This window comes from Buceros rhinoceros, unplaced genomic scaffold (genome assembly GCF_000710305.1).
Source record: "Buceros rhinoceros silvestris isolate BGI_N320 unplaced genomic scaffold, ASM71030v1 scaffold1981, whole genome shotgun sequence".
In the NCBI taxonomy this organism is placed as follows: Eukaryota; Metazoa; Chordata; class Aves; order Bucerotiformes; family Bucerotidae; genus Buceros; species Buceros rhinoceros.
The window spans coordinates 80,488-94,449 of NW_010395766.1; the positions used below are offsets into that span (position 1 = coordinate 80,488).

The window sequence follows — 13,962 nt, forward strand, 5'->3', positions numbered from 1 at the left end:
AGCTCACTGATCTGACCACCTAACTGCATTTAAAAATTAAATATATGTCCTTATAGCATATATTTTCCTCGCCAGTAGTTACTTCCCTCTTTCTGGAACTGCACTCTGTTACTATTAAACTAGCATCTAACAAAGGGTCATCCATACTTTCCGATGCATGGAATGGAAAATGTCTTCACATCAATATTGTTTCCAGATGGGTATAATTTTTCAGACATTTCTCTATCGGACTTCACAGTACAAAATTAAGCTTTCATCTAGTGAAGGACTAGACTGACCTCCAGGGCTTCACTTTTTCATATGTCAAGACATCAGTGGTAGCACTCACCTGAAGTTTTCTACCTCATAGTGAAACATCCCGTAACAGTAAGGACCTTTATATTGGTAAAATCTGTTTTCATTTAAATGTATTAGCAACTTATTACAGCCCCAGGTCTGTATCCTGAAATAGCTCGAAACGTAAAAAAATTTCAAGTAATATTTTTCCATTTATGTAATCATAATTTCACAGGGGCAAAAGAATTCTGATATTTTGATTGAAGTTAAGTAAGGAAACTGCCGCATACAAATTTTGGAGGAAAGTAGCCAGAAGATTTTCAGAACCATTTGCTATTCACTAGTTTGCATCCTGTATTTACTGCTGGGGTGAAGGGAGAGGGGCAAAGTTTTAGGACCCCACTTTGTACATTGTATGGTACTTAAGAATAGTGACCCAAAATAACCATAAAGCTGTTAAATTCAAACTGTTACATTTAGTTACAATAGTTTAATCTGTTCTAGAAAAATCTCCTTTATAATGCAGATTCTCTGGTCAAAGCTGAAGAACTTATAGTTTTACTATTTCATTCAAAAAAAAAAATGGGGGGGGACATTTACATTATTTCATAAGTGGCTAGCAACCCAAACACAGCTGATGTACCATGCTTTAGATACAGGATAATTAATCTTTACACTTCCTCTTCCAGTTAATTTGTCAGAATGGTAGTAAGTTTATAATGAAACAAGCTACTTACAGTCTGGTCCTTCCAAATTGAGATATGGTATATCCATTACTCTCATGAGAAATAGCCTGAAGCAAAATGAAAAGCATCATTAGCAAATTTCTGCCTAAAGACCTTTTAATAAGCTTTCCTCTTCATACTTTTTATAGATGTTGCTTCTGAAGAAGCAGAATTAATCATCCCAACCATATCTCAAGCTATATTAAAAACAGACCCTCTAATCAAGTCCAATCCATTATCTAACAATACAGATTCGAGAAGTTACTTGGCATCATGCGATTAGTTTTACTTATTCAACAAAACAAGAACAAAGAAGCTCCAAACTGTTACTGCTGAAAACAATTAAAACGTGGGGAAATGAACATTTAGAAAGTAGCAGCTCTGCATGTAAGAGCCAGTTACACGATGCACAGTGCAAAAGCTGTCATTCTAAATACACACACCCTCCTGTTTTCTGACCAGTGCATCACGCTTTAGATCTTAAAACCCTGAAGCTGCAAAAGCCATCATGACACTTCAGTGGAGATAACCAGGACGAGTCTTTTCACTTTCAACTTGTAACTGAAGAGCTTCTCAAAACACTCAAGAAATACTTTCAATAGAAGCTCATACTCAGCTCTTAAAACTATTTCCCTCCAAAGTAAGATAAGTAAACGAAAGCCCTGTCATAGGCAGAGATGCCACATTGCTGTTACAAAACATTTGCTATGTACAGTGCTCACTGGAGGGCTAAACTAAATAACTTTTCTATCACAACTTCAAAAAGCTTCTAAAATGCTTATCAGATCACAGTTACAGTATTCAGCTAAGTAATACTGATATAAACACCTGATAAGAACATTTCAAGTGTGCAGACTGACCTGTAATTCCCTAGAATTTGTATCACACCACACTCACTATTAGTTTTTAGGAGTTTGAATATTATGTCCTTAGGGTAACTTGTATCACTGAAAAGTCTACTGGAATGCAGGTGATAACTTGTCTTTACTATAAATTCTCAGAAGAAAGAAAAAATAAAAACCACACCACACTGGGGAGAAAAATGGACTACATGTCAGGTTCACATGCAAGCCAGAGGCTATATGACAGGTTCACATGTGGCCCCATGATACACACTGTCCCACCTAATTTTTCTTCCCGAGTCTCAGGGAAAATATGATATAATGTGCACTGTGTTCCCCTGACCTTTGCAGAACCTGAAAGGAATTTTATCAATAAAATTAGAAACATCAGCAGCAATTAACTTCAGAATCTTTAACAATTCCAGCATAGCACTGAGTAAGGAACATAGTTCACAAAGGAGCCAGAGTTTCTTCTGAAGTTTAGCCTTAGGTGCTGTATTCCTATGGCCTTGGCTTCATTATAGCTCTCTCTCTGAACAGAACAGGAGTGACATCCTGAGAACAGAGCTAGCTTCAGAACACAGCTTCCACAGGGAAACAGAGAAGAAACATCCTTACTCCGACATCTCCTAGAGATCTGGGTAATACTGACAGGACATGCAGTGCTACTCTCAGAAAAGAAACAACCAAAAAAAAAGCCATCTACCCAGAAAACAACAGACAGGAGACACAGTGATCTGGCCATAATGGTATCTTTTACGAGATTAAAGGGAGGGGAATACAGAGAGGGAGCGTGGGACATGTCTTCCAAGGAGGAATAGAAGGGAGGTGACCATATTCTACCGCTGGTGGAAGACATCAGGCAGGATCACGCCATCAGCACAGAGCATCTATCTAGGCAGAAAAGAACTTGCAGGTGTGTAATCTACGCTCTGCTAGTAAGCTGGAGTTCACTTCCAGCTGTCAAAAGGTGATCAGTTCCATTTATTACCTATGATTTGTGTTCATGTCTTCATTTGAAATAATGTCAATGTCACTGTTAGTAGGAGCCACAGCCTTCTTTAGACTCCAGTGCAGGGGATAAGCATAGCCTAAAAACACAGTGTTTCAGCTAGTCAGTAAAAGCAGTTCATCTTCAATGGATGAAGGTTCTCCACCATCCATGCAAGACAGCAAAAGTTTAAAAAAAACAAACCAAAGCACAACCTAGTTTAGTTTCCTAGGCATTGGTTTTCATAAAAATAAAGATTAAGTTTACTACAATACAACAAAAACTTCTGGGGAGAATACTAGTTAAGCTGCCCTTTCCCAGGTTTTAACATGTTGAGGAAAGCAGCACAGTGGCCAACAGCAAGAACCAACTTCTGCAAAAAAATGCAGGTACCTGAGAGAAATTAAGATCAAGTTTTTAACCTCCAAGACAAATCCTACATTTATTTGGTCAAAGAACTATGTCTCTAAATAACACATACATGCAGAAAGACACACTTCCTAAAGACATAATATAAATACTGATTTATAGTACATAGTGCACTTAAAGTATGTTACAGTTGTAACTGCATCTCACAGCACTAACTTACATCACATGGATTATGAACACGTGAGTTGCAACACAATTCATACTAAATACATGCCAGAGAACCTAGCTCCCTCCTGAGACACTGTGCGCCAATATAACAGAAAACCAGGCAAGCTATTTGCACCAATTTTGCTTTGATAACCCTTCATATGACAAAAAATTTTTCCAAGACAATTCATATGTCTACAGATTATCATGCTACTCAGCTCAATAAAACATGGTGTTTTCATCTCTCTACACCTCCTTTACCCCTTGCCTCCAGCTACATCAGAAAAAAAAAAGACAACATTCAAATAGCCTAAAGAGATCTGAAATAAAGTTGTCATTAGACATTTGTGAGGGGCTTGTGGGTGGAGGCAAGGCAATAAGGAAGAAGAGATGTTACTCTAAACAAAACAGGTCAAAAAATTTCAAATCAACACAGAAGTATGTAACACAATATAGCATCCAAATTATACGAATAAGAGTTTAGATACTACAATGTAAGAAGTCCCATCATCTCAACTCCTAAGTGTTCGTCAGGGATTACTCACAGCAGATTGTTCACATGAACATGATTTTTCAAAGATATTGCGTACAGGATGAAGCACAAAAATTACAGAAATGCATCTCAGGAATTCTTGGCTTTTTGAGATGTTTATCGTACGACTTACTGCATTATGCCTAAACGAGCCAAGCAATCCTAAGGCAAAGTCTTTTTTTAATGAGTTGCACTCCTAGAAGTTGAAACTAAAGATTTTACCTTTATGTACATCATTAACCTATATGAACATTAACCTACTCGCTGGCCACCACCACTCCTGAATGGCAAGCCAGGAAGTTCCATAACTTTGCTGACACAAAAGATGTGAAAATAACTACTGAAAAAGTATTATATTCCTTTGAAGGCCAAGTTTGTAAAAACCAAAACTTGATTTTTCAGTTTTAAATTTACTCCTAACTATGCACATTAGTGACAAATCTATTCAAACAGAAAACATTTCCAAAATCCAATCAGTCACACCAATCATGTAGAAGTTTAATCTCTAAACTGTACTTAAATATTAATGCCTAGTATTCACAGATCTTGAAATCAAGACTTCTCAAGCAACCCAAAGAATCATTATATGGTCTGCTTTAAAGACCATTTTAGAGATTATTTAGATAATAGTTCAAACTGAGAACATTGCTTCTAAATAACTGCCTTATAATAAACTACTCTGTTCACCTTCTTTCAGGAAAAACTTTTGTGACAGATAGTATAACTTTCATTTGTTTAGCTTACTGTTTGCGTGTTGTAGTTTGTGTTTTGCTTGAAGAACATGACTACAGCACAAAGGAAAAGGTTTCCTTGTTCTGACTGCTGCCCACAGGATCAGGTAGAACTTCTGGAGGAAGGAGGAAGATAGTTTTTTTTTCTCTCCAGGAGGAAAAGAGGATGCTCAGCTAGGGGAAGCTTCTAGACCACAAACTACAGAAAACTAGGTGTAGCAGGATGCTAGCTGGCAGCCCAGAGCATACCTGCAAAAAAGTCCCAGAAGCAACAAACTTACCAGGGACCTTAAGATAACTACGTAAATTGCACAAGTCCTGGATGCTACTTACAGGTGCTAAAGAGACCAAGCACTGGAAATAGAAATCCGCTCTGCAAGGACATACTGAACAGAGCAGAAGACTTGTTCATTTAAATGTCTAACTTCTGAGCTTCTCAGATCATGTGAAAGTAAGACATGGCAAGTCTTCCAAGTTTCCATGACTTAAAAAGAATATATAGCTTTTCTGAAACAAGAAGCTACAAGTCCCGAATAATGACAGAATGGATAAACGTTTTTCTGGTAAACAGTAATTTTCAGTTCTTCCTTAAAAAAAAAAACAAAACAAAAAATCCCATACAAAACCCCCCAAAAGCAAACAAAAAACAACATCAAAAAACCCCAACCAAAAGAAACAAAAAACTAAACTGGTTTTCTCCCTACAAATTTTGCTAACTTTCCCTTCACTACAGTTAGGCAGTGTTAACTCTGAAGCCAGAACGGACATGGCAGGCTTCCTCTCAAAACTTTGAAATGTCTGAGCAATGTCACATTTGAAGTACACAATTAACTTGAAAAGCTTAAGTGTAACGTATTACTGTCACAGTTTTAGAAGTTTCAATTTGTAATTGTTGCAGATAAGCAGCTCTAGAAAGAACTAAAAGCATTTTGGTTAACGACTGAAAAAATCCCTTGACTGAATGACTGAGAAGATGCCCTTCAATTGGCATCTCCTAGTTTGCATGTGTGTGTGCTGGTGTTACGGGAAACAACCCTGTGATAATCCTATCTTAAAAAGAAATTGTGCTGATCAATTCCATCACCTTCACATCCATATCAAGCAGTCACTGCGGGGCCATGTTCTAAGGAATGAGCATAACATTTATATCGTCTGCTAGAATTTATGGAGTTACTGCCTCACAAGTCTCAGTGTCAAGAGTATCGCCTAACTGCTGTCGCTCCAGTAATTTGGCTTCCAGACCAATGAAAGCTGAAAGCCATTGATCACGATTATCCCTCATTTGTGTGGGCCACCTGAAGCTAAAATAATTAATTTTGCCAACTACTATCTAATAGGGTCTGAAAGGATGGAATTTCTCCTGAATTTAAACAAACAGACGGACTAAAGCACTAGCAGCTTTTTAATTTCAACTCTTTTCCCCTTACCTGACAGTTTATACAATCTTTAGAAGCTTCATAAGGTAAAACTACAGATTAAATATGCAAAGAATCACGTCTGTCTTCAATTTGTTCAAGGAATTTGTATGAAGATCCAATTCAAAAGCAAATTACTGAACAGCAACATCCCATAAAGTGCTAAACATATGTTTATTATGCCCTCTTAAAAACTGGTTAGCTGCTGATGTTAATGCTAGAGCTTTGTGCTAGAGCTTATTTGAACTAATATTACAGTAGGAATATTTTAGGTTTTCCAGACTGTTTAGTGTACTCAGTTTTAACTATCACCAGTTTCTAACAGTGTCCTACAACACAAAGAACACCCGGCCATTTTTCTTCAGTTCCATGACTCCCAAAGCTTACTCCAGAAACAATATTCCAGATTGTAAACATATTCTCAACACTGGCACGGACAAGGTCATTAAAGTAGTCAAGGTATTCTTCTAAGAGTTCTTTTACAGGTTAGCAGAAAGTAAACCATTCTCTTAAAAAGAAAAGGTATTTACTCTACAAACTCTGGCCTCTCTGCAGAATTACTTGTGTAAACCGAAAAGCCAATCAAAACTGAAGTGTAAAGAAAAAGGCAGTTAACCTTTGATTCCGAGGCTACAGATAGATATGCTAAGGCTAGTGTTCTATCTCCATGTTTTAGCAGGTCTTTTAATAAAACTACTTACTTGTTATAAAAAGGTTCAATGAGTTCTGATCTAGCAGACACATGGTTTTTCGGAGGACTGAGGAATGAACCTGATGGATGAAGAAGAAATTCAGTATGTGATAAGCAGCTATAGACAGCACCAAGGAAAAGCTCTGAAAAAGACGACATAGGTACCTAGGAAATTAGCCATGGCGATAAAGCACAGCCCAGTAATGTAAGCATCATATCCTGCTTCATGAAGCTGTTCAGCAGCTGTATCATAACTTGGAAACCCTTCTGCACTTTCTGAGGAGAAAAAATAAATGGTAAACATGTTACCACATAAGTTAAAAGAAACACTACATGCTTACGCCACACAGATTGTCAGAGCATAACATCAGTTGGGTAAGTTCATACAATTTTCAGAAGTTTTGAAAACAACTCAATTTTGTTTTCATTTTAAAAAAAAGAATAGGCTCCAAAGATAGAAACTCATTCCTATTAAAAAGCTGTTAATCCACAGACCTACTTAGCCAAAAATGGAGAAGTAATTCTAACAAAATAACAGCAGGATTCCGCCCCAGCCCCAGTATTTTTTTCCTGTCTTGCATTTAAAAGAACAGGCACTCAGGCTAATTGAAAACTCTACCATTAACCTGTTTGCCAACTATCCAGTTGGCCTATGGACAGATTTTTCAGTGTATTTAAATGATGAAGATTGTACTAGGTGATTAAGGGATGTCTTTATTGACAACTTTATTGACAGCCATGCTTGGTGTTTATCTGAAGACCTTGAGCGGTATCCCTTGAACCACCTCTAAATCTGGAAACCTTAATAGACACTCCTCTGAAGTGTCTGAAAGTGCCGAAGTCTCAGTAACAAAAGTACACATCACACATCTTTATCGCTTTTCTTTTTCCCACTCCCAATATCAAAGTTATTTCACCTCTGTAGCTAGCTTCTCAACCTCTAGAAAGCTTGCTCGTTTTCCTCAGAAGTTATACTGAGAATAAGACTGGAAGAACAAAATTAACTGTTTAAAAAGCCAGAATCATGACCCTTACATTAAGGTACAGACCAAAAAGTTAGCTCTATAATTCCATTTAATTTATTGCATTTGGCCTAGCAAAAGTAGCTAAAATAATGATGAAACATATCCAGGATTTAAAACAGTGATACAGAAATTCTAGCATACTTATACAGTGGAAATATGTAAGCATATATACTTGTAGTATTTCATAAAAAACACTTGAATCCTAATTTTAGACCTTTTTTCAGATGTGCCTTTATTAATTATTTTAAAAATAAAGTTGTCTGACATTGAAACAACATTATGCTATACTGGCTGGGCTGAAAAATAAATTCTTAGTGCTTAATTTTTTTCTAATGGATACATATCCAAAAAACCCTAAACAAACAGTTCTCTTATTTTTAAACATGCTTTGCTTTGGATGTTTTGAACCACATTTATCACCTCTGATTAAATACTAACACTTCTGAGACAGTTAACTGTTATGGTCATACGTTGCTCAAGAAAAATAATTGGTAAAACTATTATTTTTTATTGTAAAAAAAAAAATAGTACTATTTCTACAACACACATGACGAGTCAATACTGTGTATGTTTTCTTGTTTTGTTTGACCAAGTGCCTATTAGAATGCTCTGGCTTTGATCTGAAGGACAATCATAACCAAATGAAACAGTTTTAAAGCAATTTCAAATTACTCATCAAAAATCAACCTAAAACCAAAACACCATCATTAGAAGATGATGATGAAACTGCTGTTTGCTGAATACATCTTATATTACCTGAAACAAACTGGAAGGATTCCTACTGACTTCCACGAATAGTTCTAAATATAATTGTACTATATGTCTATTGTCCACGTTTTAAGTTCCTTTCATCAAAACACTAAGTATTAAATAGGGGAATTTACATTTCAGACCAAGACCAAAAATAACCAAAACACTTTCTTTCTTCTGAAATAAAACATTTCAGAAATAAGACCATTTTGATATATCCTTACCAACTTTAGGAGGGCTGAACGGAACGTCTTTTAAACGCTTTTCCAGTTCTGCAAGGGATGTATTATTAATGAGCTCCTGTAAGAAAAGACACCATTAACTGCCAGTGCCAAGCACATTTTCCTGAAACTGAACTCACATAGGATAAAATGAGTATTTACTGCTGCCACCTTGTGTTCTGTAAGAATTTAAACATAGCCTCATTTCAAACTAACACACCAGAGAAGTCTGTCTAGACAAGTTTTAAAAAGTTAACTTGCCTCACCTACATAATGAGTTGCAAGCATTTATTAATACTTTTCAGAACTCCTGATGACGAATTATGCCAAGGTAATATTTCTATTTGAATCTGGTTCCATGCATGATATATGAGACAAGGGAAAAGGCACCACAAACAGCAACATCCTTGATATTGATCATAACGGTTGAAGGCATCCAAGGTAAGTACTAAAGTGTGCCTGCTGACTGGACATTCTGCAATAGTTTTGTAAGTGTAAATACTGCTCATTTAAAGTAATACAAAGACAGTGAAAGAAGGCCAACACTCAGAAAGCTGCTCCTTCTCTTCAGCTTCACTAAGTTGCATTACTGAATCTATATATGCGTATATAAAATGTCGTAAAAATATACATAGATTATTAATTTATTCAAACCAAACTTCTTAATCAAATATGCTTTGTCAATCAGTACAATGGAAAAAACATGCAGAATCAGTAGTGAGAGAAAAAAATCTCACAATTTTTCTTAAATTTGTCTGAAATTTTTGAGGACCAAATTTCCCTTGGTTCTAAATCAGGACAGCTTTTACAGTTATCAAGTCTGCAGTCTGAAAAGTTATCAAGAACTCAATACAATGAACAAGCTCAAATGATGCATTTTATTGGCACCCCAAAGCACCATTTGATAACAGTAGCCTAAAACCCAAGCATCTACTGTAAAAATAACAAATACCAATGTAACTGTACCAAACATAAAACTTGTGCAGGATCATCAGTTTTCAGGATACAGAAGCCTCTGTTCTAACTACGGTAAAGTGCAAGACAAATATTTTAATAAGATTTTCTGTTATGCCATGCTCTAAATTCAGAGAGGTATTCAGAAAGATACTTCATTAATTCATTCCAAAGGCACGCAGGAAAGCAAGAGAGTATGTTCATTTATCTCAATACTTTTTTGAAAGAATAAAACTCATGCTGCAAGAGGTTTTAAAAGAAAACTGCTATTTTTTTTCCTCCTGCTGACTACCCGCTGAACAGCTGGCCACAATAGAATGTAATGATGATGTTCAAGCATCTTTTTCTAGACAAATCTAAGTCAGCATTCACAACATTTTAAAGCTTTGAGTCTACAAGCAGCTTCCACGTCCTATTTAGTCACCAATAACACTTTTTTTTCTTTCCTCCTAAGGAGACATACAGTCTTGTGCTAATTTACAAGACAAAAAATCTGCTAATCAGATTTTGAGTAGCAAAAACTGCACGTTTTGGAATTCAAAGCTGCTAAGTTACCTTAAAACTGCAACAAAAGTCACTTGTTCAAAAATAAAAATTTGTAGTCTTAAAAATTTGGTAAGTTCAGAAAAAGCGTTAAGAAAAATAACTCTTTCACAAAAAAAAGAAGCATCACAGAAAACGTTGTTAGACTCCTCAAAAAAAATCATTTGTCTTATTACACACTTAGTACAAACTTGTATCTTTAAGTGATTCTATATTATTATATTCATTTACCTTAAAAGGTTGTGTACTTGCCATCAGTTTAGTATCCAATAGCCTAGGAACACAAATAAGACCTAAGTAAGTTGATATAGAAGAATGTCCATTTTGCTAAATACTTAAAATTGTTTTGATGTACTAGCTGGGAAACAGTTTCACCCTACTGAAAAGATTACTCTCAGATCTTAGAGCAGCCAAAACACTTCTTGGCTTTGTCCAGCTTGAAAATAGGACAAGAACTAAGCAATAGCGCAAGATGCAAACGATAAATAGCAAACAAATCTTGCTCCAAATGTCATGCAGATTCAAAACAAACATACTAAAATAAAGGGGTGAGCAAAGCTGTATCGTTTGCCAAGTAGCGAAACAACAGCACTGCTCTTCTGAAAAAGAGATGTGACAGAATATTTTAAAAATTCTATTTATCTAATTTGTTCCCAATTTTATTCCCTCTAGCCCTAGGTTAAAGGGCTAGGACAAACAACACCAGCTTGCTAGAACAATACTAAGACAGTTTAAAGTCTAACTAAGAACTTACCGGGGAAAGACACATGATGTAACTTCCTTGAACTCACTTAGGTCCTAATTTAACATTAAAACAAAAGACAAAACCCAAATAAGTTAACTCTTTATCAGTCTCAGGATGACAGATAGCAGTAGCTACAAATACGCAATCAACTTCCAACACTTAGGAGGTGAGAATTCAGTCACCGTATCTAAGAGATGCATTTGTCAGCATTACCATAAATACCACATGCAATTACACAGAACTGCAGACTAGTTATTCCAAATCTGTTGATGATTCAGAAGAGAAATGTTCTATCACCTCCAATACCCTATCCTATTACATAACCTAGACTACCTCTAATTTTGGCCGTCTTTACAGTTCCACCTAGATGTTCCCAGCATTTAATGTATCAATGGAATATAAGCAGTCATTCCAGGTGGACTCTTGACTGCCGACAGGTAAAGATCCTCAAAAGCGTTCTTTAAAAGTACAGGAACAACTGACAACTGTTTATGTTCCAACACTGTCCAAACAAGTCCCAAATGTCTTTCTCCCACCTCATAATCAAGTCTTTCCCGTAACAACCATAAGCCCTCGAGGACTGCATGTAACATAATTATTATGTGGGCCATCCTTCCAATGAGACCTTTGGCTTCTTCAGACAATGTTCTCAGTGTCAACACATTGTTTAGCTTAACTTAATTGGTGGATCACTGCAGTCATGAAGTGTTCACCTGCCCTACTGCAGTAATGAAAGCATGCTACCTACAACTATTTAGACAATCCACCTCTTCACCCCAATGCAGGTCATCCTGCTACAAGATTTCTCACCATTCTATTAATGTACTATACTATATGAAAACATGCATTCCCACTTTGTAAACTACAGGAGGAAAACCACCACACAATAACGGTGAAGATCCAAACCAGCATCTTTACAAGCCAGTTAAAGTTACCTGACGTTACTTGAGAAGTTTGAGGGACTAACAGATAAGAGTAGACACCACAATCCAATTCCAACACTTAATGTGAACATTTTAAAAATGCAAAGGAAAATAATTCAATCCAACTAAGCTTTCTAAGTGAAGATTTAAGAAAATAAGGCAATGGCCCAGAAGTAACAAGTGGGTTTTTTTAAATACTCTGCTGCTGTTCTTAGACTGTTTTGTGTTTCTATTGAACACAATATTTGGAGATAAGATTAAAGACAAATACATTACGACATTTATCTCATCATCTGAACACTCAAGATTACTTACATCAGGCAGGGGACAATAGAACTGGTGTATGGTATGCATAACATCCAGTAGCATATTGTGCCCAATAACAAGCTTGCCCTGTGAAAAGAACATACATGTTAAGTTACACTTCCAACATTGCCACAGCAACACGTTCAAAGCACCTATCCCAGATGCTGGCCAAGGGCAGCTAGGAACAAATACAAATCAAACCTCCCCATTTGCTGTCCCACAGGCTCCTCCATTCTCTCAGAGCAGCCACTCCTTTTTCCTCTAGTCCAGCCACTTATCATACCCTTCAGCAGCAGCTTGAAATGTTAAGAGGCACTAGAACAGCAACGTACAACTTGGTTTCGAAATGTGATCTTTTCAAGATTGAAGTGCTTTCTCAGCCCAGTCCCTTTTAACATACAACTTGTACAACTCACAATACACTCTTTACAATCATAATATACAATAGTTAATAGGGGCACGATCTGGCTTTGCACAGCGCAGAACTTTTCAGGCCACATGTTTAACAAGTTCCTTCTTGAAGGAGTACAAGAAATTTAAGTGTTAACTGATTCATTTGACATGACAACCTCTTCTGCTTCTCTGCATCTTTGCTAGAGAAGACAATATGCATAGTTTTTTTTTCTCTCTACACAGCAGGTTGTACCATCTACATGAAAATAATAGGGCTGAAGCAGCCACATGTTAAACTATAGCCGCCTATTTTAACTACATAAATAGAAGACCTTTTTGATTAAGCCTTTAACTGCCAGGAAAACAAACAACCAACAACCTTTTTGCAACAGAGAAAAACAAACCTTCAAAGCTTAGTTACTTAAAAGAATCTTGATAACAGCCCTAAGAAATTGGTATTGTTAACTCCTACAGATAATGAGGTTGTTCATGTCATTAGTTTCACAGCTTACCTAACCTACCAAACTCAACCATTGTAAGACATGAAGCAATATCAACTTCAAACAAAAAAAAAAGCTTATTGTATTACATCCTATCTTCCAAAAATGTAACAGCAAAAGAATTCTTTCTTAGAAAGAATTTTTTTTTTCTTACAGTCAAAGGTACCTTAAAAAATGTTAACTTACAGAATTAGCAATGGCATGAACGACTCTGGAAAACCCTACTGCATCATTCAATTCTTCCTGTAAGCAAAGAGTCTGATTTTAGTGAAACATAAATACAAGTATTGTTAAAACTATACCTGGCAACTGGCAGAAACACTCAAATGTTTGGATCAAACTCTTTCTCATACTGAAGCCAGAACAGACCACAGAGGAAATGTCAATATTTGTAAGATACATGAGGTCAAAGCAGGATGCTGCTGACACAATTCTTGTTTTATATGTAGTCCTAGTTCACTGTGAAGTAGGACAAGTCACAAGTTGTTGTAGTGGGTTGACCCTGACCATAAGCCAAACAGGCACCCTGGCTTTTATTCACTTTCCTGGGGGACAGGAAGAACAAAAACAAAAAAAAAGAAAACAATTTCAAAGAAAGGAGAAAGGACTTGTGGATCAATACAATGACAGTTTAATAAGAAATGTAAGAGCTCCACGCACAAGCAAAGAGAGGCAGATGTGCAGCCTATGCCTTCGCGTGCTTAAAGGTTGCTTGGGAAGATAAACACCATAACCACCAACATCCCTCACAACCTGTTGCCCACCCATCTTCCCAGCCTACTTGTTTTTAGGAGAGGGTGGAAGAGAGAAAGAAACACTTGAC

At 36.5% G+C, this 13,962-nt stretch overlaps 1 protein-coding gene across 1 annotated transcript in view; it reads right to left on the reverse strand.

Moving 5' to 3' along the window:
* Positions 1 to 13,962, reverse strand: part of PARN (poly(A)-specific ribonuclease) — a 47,990-nt gene that overhangs the window by 25,365 nt on the left and 8,663 nt on the right. Inside the window, exons 11-18 of the mRNA XM_010145638.1 lie at positions 13,326 to 13,382; positions 12,256 to 12,333; positions 11,027 to 11,070; positions 10,504 to 10,546; positions 8,779 to 8,854; positions 6,945 to 7,055; positions 6,790 to 6,859; positions 1,014 to 1,069 (exon numbers count right to left, since the gene is read on the reverse strand). Coding sequence (XP_010143940.1) covers positions 1,014 to 1,069; positions 6,790 to 6,859; positions 6,945 to 7,055; positions 8,779 to 8,854; positions 10,504 to 10,546; positions 11,027 to 11,070; positions 12,256 to 12,333; positions 13,326 to 13,382 — 535 coding nt within the window. The remainder of the gene's footprint in view (positions 1 to 1,013; positions 1,070 to 6,789; positions 6,860 to 6,944; positions 7,056 to 8,778; positions 8,855 to 10,503; positions 10,547 to 11,026; positions 11,071 to 12,255; positions 12,334 to 13,325; positions 13,383 to 13,962) is intronic.